At 39.8% G+C, this 14363-nt stretch overlaps 1 protein-coding gene across 6 annotated transcripts in view; it reads left to right on the forward strand.

Annotated features, from left to right (window-relative positions):
- Psd3 (pleckstrin and Sec7 domain containing 3) overlaps positions 1 to 14363 on the forward strand; it is a 435804-nt gene that overhangs the window by 299043 nt on the left and 122398 nt on the right. Inside the window, exon 1 of one of the 6 annotated variants that reach the window (XM_040742214.1) lies at positions 11897 to 12254. The exons of the other annotated variants lie outside the window; for them this stretch is intronic. Within the exon in view, the coding sequence (XP_040598148.1) occupies positions 12096 to 12254 (159 nt within the window). The 5' untranslated portion in view covers positions 11897 to 12095. Of the gene's footprint in view, positions 1 to 11896; positions 12255 to 14363 lie in introns of those variants that run through there. 6 annotated transcript variants of the gene reach the window in all.

Consider the following 14363-nt stretch of genomic DNA (forward strand, 5'->3'; position numbering starts at 1 on the left):
TTCAAATTATTAAAATTTGATAGACTTCTGTTACACAATACTATTTTATGCTTTTCAGAGAACTAATGGTGGTCTGATTTGATGCGAATTACTTCTCTCTCATTTTAGTTAGGATAAGTAGTGATGGTGTGGCTGGATTTCTTATAACTAACTCAATAAAAGTTAGGTACTTTTCATTTGTATTCATAGGCTAGTAAACTGCTCTTATGCTGGCAAATGTAATATTCTATTACTATTAAAATGTAACAAAACATTGATCATCCTAGAGAAATTTTACAGCAAACAATGTCTGAATTAACGAACATTTCTTCTTACGAGTATATTGTAATAGAAACTGAGCAAAGTGCTGCTTGGGCCATTCCTAGAAGAGTGTAATATTTAGGATCCAAGTAGATTCAGCATGGAGTTCAAAGTGGTTCCTTTTGTAGCTGAGTAGCTTTAGGCAGCTTAGCTGCTATCTCCTATATCCACCCATAAAAGGAAGCTGATAACATCTACCTCATAAAGTTTACCATAAGGGTTAAATGAAGTAGTGCAGGTGAAACACCTGGCTTCCATGAAATTCCCTGGGAAGCATGCTTTGTTTGGGAAGGAAGCATAATTGGAAACCATGGGTTATGATGTAGTCTCACCAAAGGCTTCTGCACTGCTCACAAGCTCTAAAAGCTGAGGTGGTCCTCATCCTCGTCCTAAGAGGGATGATGGACCTAGACCAGTGTTAGATCATCTTCAAATACAATCCTTCCCAGTAGCTTGCTTCCCCTTGCAGCAGTTATGAGAGCAAGTCAACATCAAGCCTTCATGTGTCCTTCCTTCATAAAAGGGATTCCTAAACTCCTTTCGGGAGTGCTCATTGCCTTTCTCCAACCTCCATTTACATATAGCTCTTTGCAGACAGCAATCTGCTCTTCTACTTATAGGTAGGTAGGTGAGTACGCTGTTGAAATGTGTCTTCTTTTTTCTGCCATTACAGACAATAGCATTTTAGGACTGCTTTCCTATAGCCTGTGTGTAATATTATCGAGGCTGTGATCCCAAGAGAAGATGTGTGAGGTCATAAGGCAGAAAAATAAAAACTCAAAATACTGCGTGAACTACAGGAAGAGCACAATGCTTGAGATGGAACTGAAGAAACTTTAATGGTGATGGTTACTTTCTGACTTCACGTTTAGGTGGAAACTGTTCAACTGCTTTTATTATTTTTAATATCTTCCACAAATATACTGTGTATGATTTTATATGTGTCTGTTATAATGCAATAAAATTGCCAGCTAAAGGAGCATGAAGTTATCTATAGTTCCTTAAAGTCTCTTGGGTGTCATCTCAAATATGTAGGAGAAGTTAATTTGTTTATAAAGTACTGTCAGCTTTCTATAGTTGCAGTTTCCAATCCATAGATTCAACAATGAATAGAAAATATTTAGAAAAATTTTCTAATTTTTCTAGTTATTACATTGAACATGATACAGGCTCATTTCTTTCTTTGTTTGTTTTTTCAAGACAAGGTTTCTCTGTGACTTTGGAGGCTGTCCTGGAACTAGCTCTTGTAGACCAGGCTGGTCTCAAACTCACAGAGATTTGCCTGCCTCTTCCTTGCAAGTGCTGGGATTAAGGGCGTGTGCCACCACCCCTGGATCAGGCTTGTTTCTTGTCTTTATTCTGTACCCAATGCATTCTGAATACTTTCAATGCGTTTAGATTTATTAGCTATTATAAGTAGTCTGGAGATTATTTGTACAGGTGGCTATGTTCAGGTTACATCTACACACTTTTCTATTTACATAACAGACTTGAGCATCTACAGATTTTGATGCCCAAGGGGGATCCTGAGACCAACCCCTCAGATTCCTTAGGGTACTATTTGATGCATTAACCAGTCCTATGACTGGAGGGCAAGAGGTGCTGGTCTCCACTTACCACCCACCTGCCGTCTCCTGTCTGCAGGGCTCATTTAGGGCTGTTGAGTATCAGTGACTATTACATCTGCTGCTTCCTTGAGGACAAACTAAGGATTAATGTATAGTGCTGCCCTTCTGCTAACCAACCAAAAGGGATGTTCTCAGCACTGCTGTAATGGCAGATCAGTGCTATCCATTGCTGTTGCTGGTTTTTCCTGCTCCCAGAGGTCTTCAAGTTCTTAGCAGTGGTTTTATTCCTGAAGGATATGAGAGACACATAGCCTAACTCTGACCTCTTCAATTCTATGTCTTGGTTTTCTTCTCTTCCCTTTTTTCCTTTGCATTTATTGGTTTCTTCCTACATTCTACTATTGTGTTAGGGATTTATTACTTATGATTTGCTTTTGAGATGCTGTGATGTCCAACACTGCAGTTGGTCAACTTCAAGGACCCCTGTATGACTTATCAGAATAAATCCACTGTCAAGTATGAAGTAGGAAAGAAGCCTTCATGTGAAGGAGAAAATCTGCTGATTCCTGGCCTGTAGATGTCCTCCCTGCAGTGTGGGGCAGTGTGGTGACAGCAGGCAAGGTGGGTAGGCAGGAAGCCTGAGGACCAAGGAGAGAGGTGAGGAGGTTAATAAGGCACAAAGAACAGGAAAGTTCTACTTGCTGTTTGGAGGCCTAGGCTGTAGTTGATGCCAGTGTCATCAACCTTTCTTCCTGAGAAAAGGCCTGGGTTTAGGTACTGACTTTCTCTGTTATTTTTGTAAGACTTGGACAGGAGGGCAGTCAGGTTCCAAATCAACGCATCTTTCAGAGCATTTCAAGCCCAACTGTTGACTATCCACAACTACAGGGATGATACTTAGAGGGCCCTATGTAGCATCACCTAATGTGTTATCATCTGCACTAACCAGGATTCTTGGCTACCAATCAAAAAGAAAGAAACGAAGGAAGGAAGGAAGGAAGGAAGGAAGGAAGGAAGGAAGGAAGGAAGGAAGGAAGGAAACAGAAAAGGAACTCGGACCTTTGATAACTTGAAAGTAAAAGTAATGTAGTTATTGGGAGAACAAAGTGATGGTAGGAAAACATACCTGAACCAAGGGAGGCAGACCACAGTGAGCATGGCATGTTCCTTTTGTGGATCTATGAGATATGGATTTCCGATGTTTCCCTTGCCAGCACAACAGCCACAAAGGGGTTCTCCTTTGAAAACATAAAACAATAACTATCTGTGCCTTCAGGCTTATATATTTGATACTAATATACAAGAACAGGGAGTATATACTACCCATGGCAGAGTCCTTCCAAAGTGGAAAATCCATGCATGTCCAGTGTGGCATGTTTCTCCTGTTTTGTTTGGTTTGTGCTTTTGTTTTGTTGTATGCTTGCTTGCTTTGTTACTTTTGTGAGAAATTAAGAAAAGTTAAGAAACTCTCCCCAAATCAATGGTCAGGCCAAGATATCAACACAGGTCTATTTGGTGCATAAGTATTGTACTGTACTTGACTGCTACTATGCATGCTCTTAAACTGTGGATGCTACAGTTATGGGCATGGCCAAATTGAACCTTAGGTGAGGCAGGGAAAGTTAAACTGTAAATATGTTGCTTTTGTTTCTTTGGTGGTTTGGTTTAGGTTTTCACATTTCTGGCTGCTTTAGTTACATTGCAACCTAGCAGATATTGTAGGGGCTGAAAAGACTGAGAAGGTCGCCAGAGCAATGTCACTAGTAGGTCAGGGAAAAGGCCTTTGAAATAGTCCCAGATCTCTCAAACCTCAAAAAGACTGGCTCAGCCTGAGATGCTTTTGTATATGTAATACCTGGCCTTTATCTATTTAGGAATATGAACCAGATTTCTTCTGAATCTGCTTCATGGTGTTTCTAAATCCATCGGGAATACACTTGAGGGTAAGGTGGTACTGGTCTAAACTCCCTCCACGATTTTGTATTCCCAGAAATAGACTTTGGAAACCCAGAGTACAGCTTCTAGATTTAAAAGTAATTTTTTCCAACTTCCTGTATGACAAAAACAAACAAACAAAAAACAGATATTTGGAATCTTGAGAGACCTTATTGACTGGGATTTTAGGGTAACATCTACTCTGCATAGGAATTTGCTTGTTGTTCTTTTGTGAAAACTCAGGACTTGGATACAGAAAATGACCCTGTTGTGTGTCTTTTGTGATTAATAATTCTCACACTGCTATCATCTTATAGCTACTTATAAGTAGCAGTGTTGGTATGAGTTAAAATAAACCTAGTCATCTTTACAGCCATATGTAGCAATCAAATTACTCCATATCAGTGTAGGCCACTGGCAACCCTTGACTCCCTTGAGTTTACCCTGTGCAAATATTGGAGTTATGGTATCTTGAGGAATATCTATTGGTATGGCCAAGGAATCCACATTAGTTCTTGGAAAGAAAGGAAAATTCTGTCACTGTCTGTAAGCAGTGTGAGCGTGTCCCCTCAGCCTTAGTCTAGCTGCTGTCTCACTGTCCTTTCTCCTTTCAGTCTCCATCTCAGTCACTCATAGTCACTCTTCTCCCTCCACCACAGAAATGTGGAATGCCCTGCTCAGGGCATCTTTCTTCAGTTTTGTCTTCGTCCCCATCTCATTAAGCAGTTCCTAGTTTCCTCTGGGAAATCCTCCTCAAGGCCAGGGCAGCTTGGAATCCTTTAAGAATTCTGCCTGTTTCTTCATTTTGTTATTATTGACAGTGTTGCAGATTTATCTTTGCTTGAGGGATTGATTATTTAACCAATGATTATTTGATTGTCTGTCTCAGTGGGAAGGGATTCTGCCTGGTTTTGCATAATAATCTGTTCCTAGTGCCTGGAATAGCAAATGAGAGAAATCAAAATGTTGAGCAGAATTAAACATGTTTTGTCATTTGCTCTGTAGAGATTACAATTACTCTTACATGGTATCAAGTGGGACCCATTGTATATGTGTATGTGTGGGGGTGAGGCTTTTTGATGCTTAACTTACATTGTTAACGTGGTTGGATTAAAATGCAGATTTAATGAGTCTTTAGATATATACGTGAAGGCATTTCCAGAAAGGATTTACAGAGGAAGAAAGATGTGCCCTGCGTAAGGGTAGCATCATCCCCTGGGCTAGACTCAGGTGCTGAGTAAAAAGGGAAAATAAAGCCAAGGATTCCCATTTCTTTGCATACCTGATCTGCCCAGATGTAGACAAACTCATATCACCACAGCTGTAAGCTGTTTCTGCTGCAATGCCTCACGTATTCCCTTAAACCGTGAACCCAAATAAATGTTTCCTACATTAAGTTGTTTAGCCAGTTTTTTAATTACCAGAAAGAGAAAATAAATTTCTACTGCTTAAAATAATTGACTGATAAAACTAGAATGAGCCAAACTGCTAAACAAGCTAATAAAAAATTTCATGGTAGATAGTATTATTAAAGGACTTCCTGATAATAAAAGTAAGATAGAAGAAAGTGCTGTGCTCTCTGAATAATGGTTTAGGAAAAAAGGCAAGTGGAGTTATTTACTTTGATTGACACTTTCTTGTATAGAAGTATAATTTATCTCTGTTATGAAGCACCATGAAGGCAAGGTCTCTAATCATTTTCTTTCCTCATAGACACTGTGCCTGGCATGTATTAAGCTCTTGGGAATGTTTATTATCACACTGAATGGTGTAAAGAACTAATTGTGGGTGGTTTATTGGATTAGCTTCTGAAACAGAACATTTTCTCAGCATTTACTACCCCATGTACAATTATTAGTCTACTCACCTTGAAAAAACAGTTTTGAGCTTGGAAATTCAATTTTTATATTTGCATCTTGCAATTATTTTGCAACAGAGTGAAGATTACTTTCTTATAACAAGAATTTATTATAATATGTCCAGTACATAGAATTGGTTGGTTTACTCACCCGTCTAGAGAAAACCTATCATTCTAAGGTAGGGTTCTGCATTTTTTCACCAAGCAAAAGAAATGCCGGTTATACAGAGTTGTGTCTGGATGAAGAAATCTATGTGCATTTTTCTCCACTCCTAACTACGAAAACAGCGACTCTGATCTAAATGACTGAATGTCTTGTTTTAAGAGGAAAAATATTTTCTTAGTTTGGGACTCCTTGCTGCTTATCTTCCTTCAAGCATGTTCATGTCATTTAATTTTAAATGTAAGAAGGTTCTATTTAAAGGATTTCCCCCATTTAGTTGCTTTGTATGTTTGAAGAACAGATGGAATTAAAAGGCTGTGATGCTACAGGCAAGACTAAGCCTGCTAGAAATGTGTTCTCAAAGGTAAAACAGATAATAGGGTCTCTGACTTGCAACTGCCAATTACTGTACATATTAATTGATCTTTAAAGATGACTTAATTTCAGTTTTTAGTTTGCATCCTAATTGTTTCTGAATCAGGAACTGTACAGTCACCCCGCAGGGCAAATATTTCAGTTCTGTTTTTGAGATTGGCAAAAGTAAAGTCATACATATATAAAACCTGCTCAGCAACCTTCTGAACCAGAGAACAAAGATAGACAGGCTGTGTAGGACAAGACTCTGTTTTGTGAGAAAATTTCAGAGTCCTAATTTGGAAAATGGGTTAGGGTCAAATTGGTAGACTAGTGTCATGTGGCAATGAGATTCAGCACAGGCTCTGATATGAATGTTAAATTCAGTCAAACCTCATGTAACTAGACCATCTGAGGATCAGGATTTTATTGTGGGGCATAGAGTTCTAGTAGCTGCTAAGCTGCCACATCTCCTTATGTTAGAGAAACCGGAAGAAGACAAGGGGCATTGATTTAGTTTGCACTTGTAAATGTCACAATGTTGATTGTGTACATGCATTGTTGCTGATGATGGTAAATATCTTTCTATAGAAGGATGACTAGCTTTGTGTCCCATGATGTCTGGGAAGGAAGAGTACCCAGTGCATAGAAGGGTGCCTGCCTTCCCCCTACTAAAGCAAGGAGCAGAAGACACCACACATTTGACTTGGTTTGTAAGCTACTGCAGACAGAGTTGATTTTTAAGACCCCTTCTATAACTATTTTATGAGTGTTCATCTCTGTTTCATTTCTGGAATTTGTCTTCCCAAATCTGATTCTATTTCAAGACAAACATTTCCAGCTGTGTTGCAGTCTAGAAAGATGTGTGTTTGTGTGTTTGTTTTCAAAGTCAAATAGTGTCAGAGACAGCATTTCAACCTCTAGTACCCCTAAATAATCCCTCAGTTGTTAGAAAGTAAGAAATCCTGTCATAGTCAGGTCTTGAATAAGTCTCCTCATGTTTATTTGTCTCAGAAATACTCATCTTGAAAATGAAGAGGTTGAGGTGATTATTTCTAAGTCCAATTCTGATAATGAGTTTGAGTCCAAAGGACTAGCTTGCAGGCGTATTTATTAGCAACTTTAAACAGCAGCAGCCTCTTGAAGATGCTGGTCATGTGACAGTCATGGCCAGAAAAATGTCAGCTAGTACCTGCCCTCTGACTATCAGGTCAACATCTTGTCACCTTACTTGTCTCTACCTCACTCCCAACAGTGTAATCTAAGGGGCATAGAGAGAGAAAGGCCTGGGAGCCTTGAATGAAGGGATTGTTAAAACTACCATTATGTTCTGAGAATAATAAAGAGGAAAATGGTCTCCTTTGACCACTCAGGCCCCATCCACCTCCTGAACCCTACTAAACCTCTAGGTGATTGGTACTTAAAATTCATTTCCACGTTGTTTTCTCTCCAGTTTTCATGACTGAATCTTTGACTTTTCATTAATTTACTTCTTGCTTGGTTTTGATGGTTTCTTTTAGTTTTGTTTGTTTGCCTAATGTTCTATATTATCTTAAAAAAAAAGGAAAGTTTCTGCCTAGATTCCATTATTGTTCTTCCAATTACCTCATGTGAGGTCTACAAACATTTAAGTTTGTTAATACTCCAAAGGAATTCACTGTTTCCAGTGTTCTGTCATAACTGAATGGTTCAAAGTTAAGAACATGGGTAAATTAAATGGAATTCTTGTCTCTGGGGCTCTGTTGAGTACTTTATGTTGTTTTTTGCTGTTGCTGTTGTTGTTATCTAAAACTCCTTTAAGAAGGCTTGTGGAACTTATATACTAAATAGTGTCCTCATTTCCAGAAAGCATCATAATGTGAAGTGCCAACTCATAGCCCTCTGGTTAATGAATTTGCCTTGGTAGTTTTTCCTACCATTTTCTTCTGTTAATGAAGTGACCTTTGTTTCTCTACTAAAGCTTTCACAGAAAGTTATTTGTGCTGTTAAACAGCTGCTGCTGTCTAGGAGGCCTGCCTTTATTTTACTGGAAGCAGTCTGTCTGCATAGGCCAGCTAATGAGCAGAACAGGCAAGGCCTCAGAGTGTGTTAGTGCAGAATGGAGCCATGTGATATGTCTTTGAATTGATACTTTCAATTGCCTCTGGTTGTATACCACATGTAGCCATACCAAGATGGTGGGTAATAGGAAGGAAGTGTAGGAGCCGTATTGTTTAAATATGACATGATGCATCTATATTTTCTAAGCCATTATTTATTGTAGCAAAAGATAGTAAATTAAATGTCCTATAATAAGATACCAGTGAAGCATAATGTACCCATATAATGCAATATTAGCAATTACTAATGAATGAGATAGCTTTTTATGTGATTAAATAAATAGCAAGAATATCTATCTTTTCCCATAGTGTCCATAAGAAGGAAACAGATATATACATGGAGTATGTGCTGTTGTTTTGCGGTGTGCAGCGCAGCGGGAATGAAAGCTACACCATACAACAGAAATCACATGGGAGATTTATGGGGGGGGGAGAAAAGAAGGAAGGGGAGACAGGCCTCTGAAGACCACAGCAGTGGAAGAGAGTGAGTGGTGAGAAGGGCTTGCCTTTTATGAGGGGATGTAACGCGTACGCACAGGGAGTGGCTGTAGCTGATGATGTATCCTGTTAGGATCCTCAGGGCTGCGTACCAGAAAGCTCATGTGCATAGGGCATGCTCTTAGTGGCTACAGTTGAGGGCCCCAAGGATGGGCCAGCGTAATTAATGCCTGACTGCTAACAGTAGGTATTGCCTGGAGGGATGCATACCAAACATGAAAAGTTATTGTTCCTTAGTCTACCAGAGTGGGAAGAGATTCCAATTGCATGCTCTCTTATAAGCAATTAAAAACTAAAATTCTTTTTTGTTTACCATATTCATTTTTCAGAAAAGAAGTAAATTCACTCGGGAGGCAGAGTCAGGCAGATCTCTGAGGTCGAGGCCAGCCTGGTCTACAGAGCGAGTTCCAGGACAGCCTCCAAAGCCACAGAGAAACCCTGTCTCGAAAAACCAAAAAAAAAAAAAAAAAAAAAGAAAGAAATTCTTTTAAAGGCAAGGTCATTGAAATGAAATCTGACAGGCAGACTTGCCTTATATTTAAGCAGTTTGATTAATCCATAGGTAGTTCTCTACCAGCTGCCAACATGAGTTCTGAGACAACTGACTTTAGGCCAATGACTGTCCTAAGGATGAGGGCTGTAGGGCCTGTGATGGAGAATGAGAAGGATGGGAGATAAGGACTGTTTTAGGAGAAGCCAGCCATGTAGACTGTGGGAGGCTGAGATCCAGGCAGCACAGCTCCTGGGAGAAGGACAGCAAGGGGGAGTCATTGATAAAGGTTCAAAAGGGAGGCAAGCCCATGTTCCATTCAAATGCTGTGTGGAGGCTAGAGTCCAGAGCATTAACCTGGCATGGGAAGATGGCCATTGATCTGACTGAACAGGACAGCAATGAGGATAAAGTCCAGGTTGGATGAGGCTAGATCTCCAAGAACCCTGAGAGCTAGGAGCTATGGTGCTTCTCAGGTAAGTCTTAAAGCATGCTTAGAAGGTGAGCGGTTCCATCTGCTCTTAGTCCTTGGATTGTGAGTGCCATTACAGTCATGCTTGTCACCAGACAGAGGTATGTGTCCCTGAACACAGAATACAGGTCAGGGAAGGAGGAAGGCTTTTCTCTCTGGCTCTAGAAAGCCTCACTGTATCTGCAGTGGGGAGATGGTACCCAATTGTATAGGATAACAAAAGGGCTTGGATCTGGTTGTTTTACGGCATCCTAAACTGACCATCCTCGTCTGTACAGGTGGATGGTTATGCGGTTATTGTGGTTACTTCTCTGAAATTGTAGGTGTTGAACAGTTGCAAGTGGTTATTAATTGCCATCTATGGCTAATGCCAGTTGGATGCAACAGGGCAATAATAATAATACATTTCTTCCATATCTCCTAGAAATGGAGCTGGATATCATATTGTAGGGTATAGTTTCCTTTTTTTACTTTTTTACTAGTTGGTTTACTAGTTTTAGGAGACATTCTGGATTTGACTAAAGACACTGGCAGGTATCCCAAGGCTGTAATAATAAGTGCTGTCTGTCTTGCCTTTTCTGGCAGGCTCTTCTTATTTGCATGGGACTTCTTGCAATTTGTTGTGATGCTATGTCTTTGTGGTTCCACCTAAGGTGTTACATTGGTTAAATGTACTTGTCACATGCCCTGGCTACAATTATACATATTGTAAATGATTAGCTTTATTTCACTGTTACAGTAAACATTCTGTAGTTTCGATGCATGCCCCATAAACTATAAAGCCATTACATCCCTAACCAATTACTTGAGAAGAGAAAGGTAGACCTCAGAGAAGACAAAATGGTATAGACTCTGAACTCCATGCAGCCCTAAAGGCAGTAGAGCCCCAAGATCATGTAAATATATTTTTCTATTATTATTTTAGACCAAATTTCACTTTAATTTGTCAGTGTGCTTATAGAACAGTTGAAGCCCCAAGGATTCAAAGACAAGATGGGGACAGTAAAGGGAAGTGGGACACACTCTGTCATGAGATGAAAAATCAAAGGCTCAAGGATTCCCTTCCTCTGGGCTGGTTGACAGAAGGGGACACCAGCTGAATATCTTAATGTCCAAGGACATCAGTACCTGGTTGTATGTTATACAGAATTCCAAAAGAATCAAAAAGGAAGTCAGATTAGAAGGAATTGAAGCAGCATTTTTGGCAGAATTATTTTTACATACTATTTTTAAGTTTTACTAATATTTATTTACTAGTATCTATATTAATTCCCAAACCAGTACATGACTCTGCAGCTGACTTGCTGCCTTGGAGATGCTGGGCAAGTCAGGTGTTACAACTGTGAACACTACATCCCAAAGTAACTTCATGTATCAGAACTAAATATATCTTGTTTTCTAACAATGTCCAATTTGTAATTCTCTCTCAGAAGGGAGCAAATTCCCATTTGTGACATTTGTGGTTTTGAAAAATCTCCTTATTGATCTGGATTGGCTTTATTGATCTTGCTTTAAGACATGTTTAACACCCTCATTTTTTTCTTAATTTCCTTATGGCAGGGAGGTAAATAACAACCTTCTGCATTTGCCAATCAAGTCATCAATTCCTGTCTAAATACCAGGCTGTAGTATTCTAAGGTCATAGGAAACATTTAATTCTTCTGATGAGTAACACAATTTTAAACAGGAAAGAAAGGAAAATTATTGATCACTGAGATGCCTTTGTGACTAACCTTCTGTCACAACCTGTAATTGATGGAGCCTATTAACACCCTGACACCCATCTGCATTTCTTTCCCCGTTTAGGTTTAGAAAGGTAGCTACAAACATTCCCATCCCGCATGGTGCCATGCAGATTACTTGCGACTTTTATTTGTGGCATCTCTTTTGTTGTTGACATTAATGAGATTACTGCACAATATCACAAGAGAAATGGTGTTGCTATTTGGAATGTTAATGAATTGCTTGCCTGGCCAATTGCCATTTGTTCCAGTGTATGAATATGGTGTGTGTGTGTGTGTGTGTGTGTGTGTGTGTGTGTGTGTGTGTGTGTGTGTGTGTGTGTGTGTGTGTGTGTAAAAGAGCCGAGTAGCAGGGGTGGGATTGCATTTTTTTTTCTCTTTGCAGCCAGTGACGTGAGCCGTGCCTGGAACAATCAGACTCGCTGCAAACAGGGTAGTTGAAGATGCTGGGGGAGGCTGCTTGGTGCTTCCTAAGCTAAAGCGATCTCAGAGCTGCTCGGGAGCTGCTTGGAGCTGCTGGAGTACAACCTGCAGAGTTCCTTCAGCATTAGAGCCTTGTAACGGGTAGAAAGTGCCTTTTTATTTCTCCAGACCTATTCCCTAGTAGACCTTCAAAATGATTGGCGTGAATAGTGTTCAGAGTGCCAGCAAGGTACGGGTGAGGACCTCAGGTTCTGTGAAGTACTCCCGGGAGGATTCTATCCGGCGGCAGTCCCACCGGTCAAAGTCTATGAAAATTTCCAACTCCTCAGAGTTTTCTGCTAAGGAGACTAAGGTAAAGAAATGCCATGTTAAATATTATTGACAGTTGTATGGTGGGGTCTCAGGATGCCATGCAGTCTGCCAGCATGTGATATGCAGTGATGGGCTAAGAAAGTAACAGGAAGCCTGAAATGGCTCTAAGATAATCAGTAAGATGGGGTGAGCAACAATACCTGAACTCAGCTAGAATTGCTGTGCTATGCTGTGCTGTGCAGCAGTTTTCACAGAGCCAGTTTGTGGAAGGGAAGGATTGAAACAGTGTTCAAACAGAAATGATCGTGGAAACTGGTGGTTGGCACGGTGGTCGTGTTTTAGTCTCAGAAAGGTTGCCTTGACAAATGGCTTTTCAGTATGGCGTATTTTTAGAACATCAGGAATTTGGAAATGTCTTGTGTAATTTTTATCTTTCATTGAGTTCATTTTTTCTTCCCATTTCCAGCATGCCCGCCTTCCCCAGTCTGTGCACCTAGTGTAGAAAAGTGACTCTGTTCTGCGTGTTGTATTCTTGCTATGTTCATTGCCAGGTGTGTGTAGCTGAGAGAAATTCCTTCTTTTGTATTCCCTACACATGTATGTGCTGCTGCCACGCTGCCATTAACAAAGCACTGGTGTCTCTGCGACTCTCTCGGAGATAACATAATCTTGGTTCATGTGGAATGGGAAGGGAGTGATTACGTAGTGAAGTGGGCATTTACTACATGCAACATAGTCTTGAGATCCTTCCCACCACCATCTGTGTGAGCAGGGTACTCAGAAACACTCCCACTCCACAGGTTTAAAAATGGAATGATGGAATCATAGGATCTCAGAACTCTGGAGCTGGGGATGTGGGTGATTATAACAAGATTCATGGGCTTGAGGATGTGTAGGAAAAGCTCTGGGAGGTGGATCTCTACCATTTCAGCCTTCGCATGGGTCCTGTCCAGACCCACTGAGAGTGACATAAAGCCTACACCCTTTCATTTTGTGCCACTGCCTTTCTCTGCTGCTCCTTCCCAGCCTCTTCCTCCTGTGTCATTACAGTATTGAAAGACTTTGGTCTTAAGAGGTTCCCTTGTAAATATGCTGATTCTCCATCTATCACCTTATCTATGATACAGAGGAGTCTAATCCATCTATCATTAGCAAATTATTTTGGCTCTAATAAGTTCATCAGAGTTAGCTAGGATTTTTTTGGTAATTTTAAGATTGCAGTTTTAGGTAGAAACATGCATTTCTGATAGTCTTTTAGTGTGATCTGAATGAGCATGCCTTGGTTCTTACTGCAACTTCTATGTGACTTCCCATGATATGACGACTACTGTCTCCTGTTGACATAAACCTCAAAGGCTTATTACAATAGTAAGTAGGTATAAAAGGGCATGTATTTGGTAATCAGCATGGTTATAAAATTGGCTTTTGCAGAGAACACTAATTTAGCATTTCTGGATTCTGTTTTACATGTCTTAATGTGCATTATACCTATAACATGTAGTCAGATGCCCTGAGAAGCAAGAGATCACCATTGTGAATGGTTTTGCAGCCCAAACTCCCATCCTGATTTTTAAAAAATCATTTTATACTATCGATTTGTTCAGAATTATGTTGTATGGTGTAATACTGGACACTAACAGATGTCAAATGAGCAGATTTCTCTAACGCCTTCTCTATTTTTCATACAGTTAAAGCCACTCCTATTTGATAGGAATCTATGTACTTTGGGGGAAATTTTAGTCGAGCGTATTGTATATAAGCCCCTGATAGAATTATAGTCCAGAGACATTCACATGACTTTGGCAATTATATTCTCATTAAAAGTATACATTGAAACATTATGTGGTCTCCTGAGTTCTATCATGTTTATTCAAGAATATATCTATCCTCCCAGCTCCCAGACTCTGTCTCTGTCACCATTCCCCATCTCTGCCTTGTGTATGTATTCCATTAGAATTAAAAGATTAAATCAATCAGATATTATCATTCATTAGCAATTTATGTTCACTAAATGAAGTTAACTGAGCAGCCTAAGTGCTTGTACCATAAACTAATGAACTGAATTTCATTATGGACATGTGTAATTACATGGTAACCTGTATTCTCCTGTGTACTACACATTTTATTTCAAGTGTTAATAATTAAAAGA

This window comes from Mesocricetus auratus, unplaced genomic scaffold (genome assembly GCF_017639785.1).
Source record: "Mesocricetus auratus isolate SY011 unplaced genomic scaffold, BCM_Maur_2.0 Super-Scaffold_6731, whole genome shotgun sequence".
Lineage (NCBI taxonomy): Eukaryota > Metazoa > Chordata > Mammalia > Rodentia > Cricetidae > Mesocricetus > Mesocricetus auratus.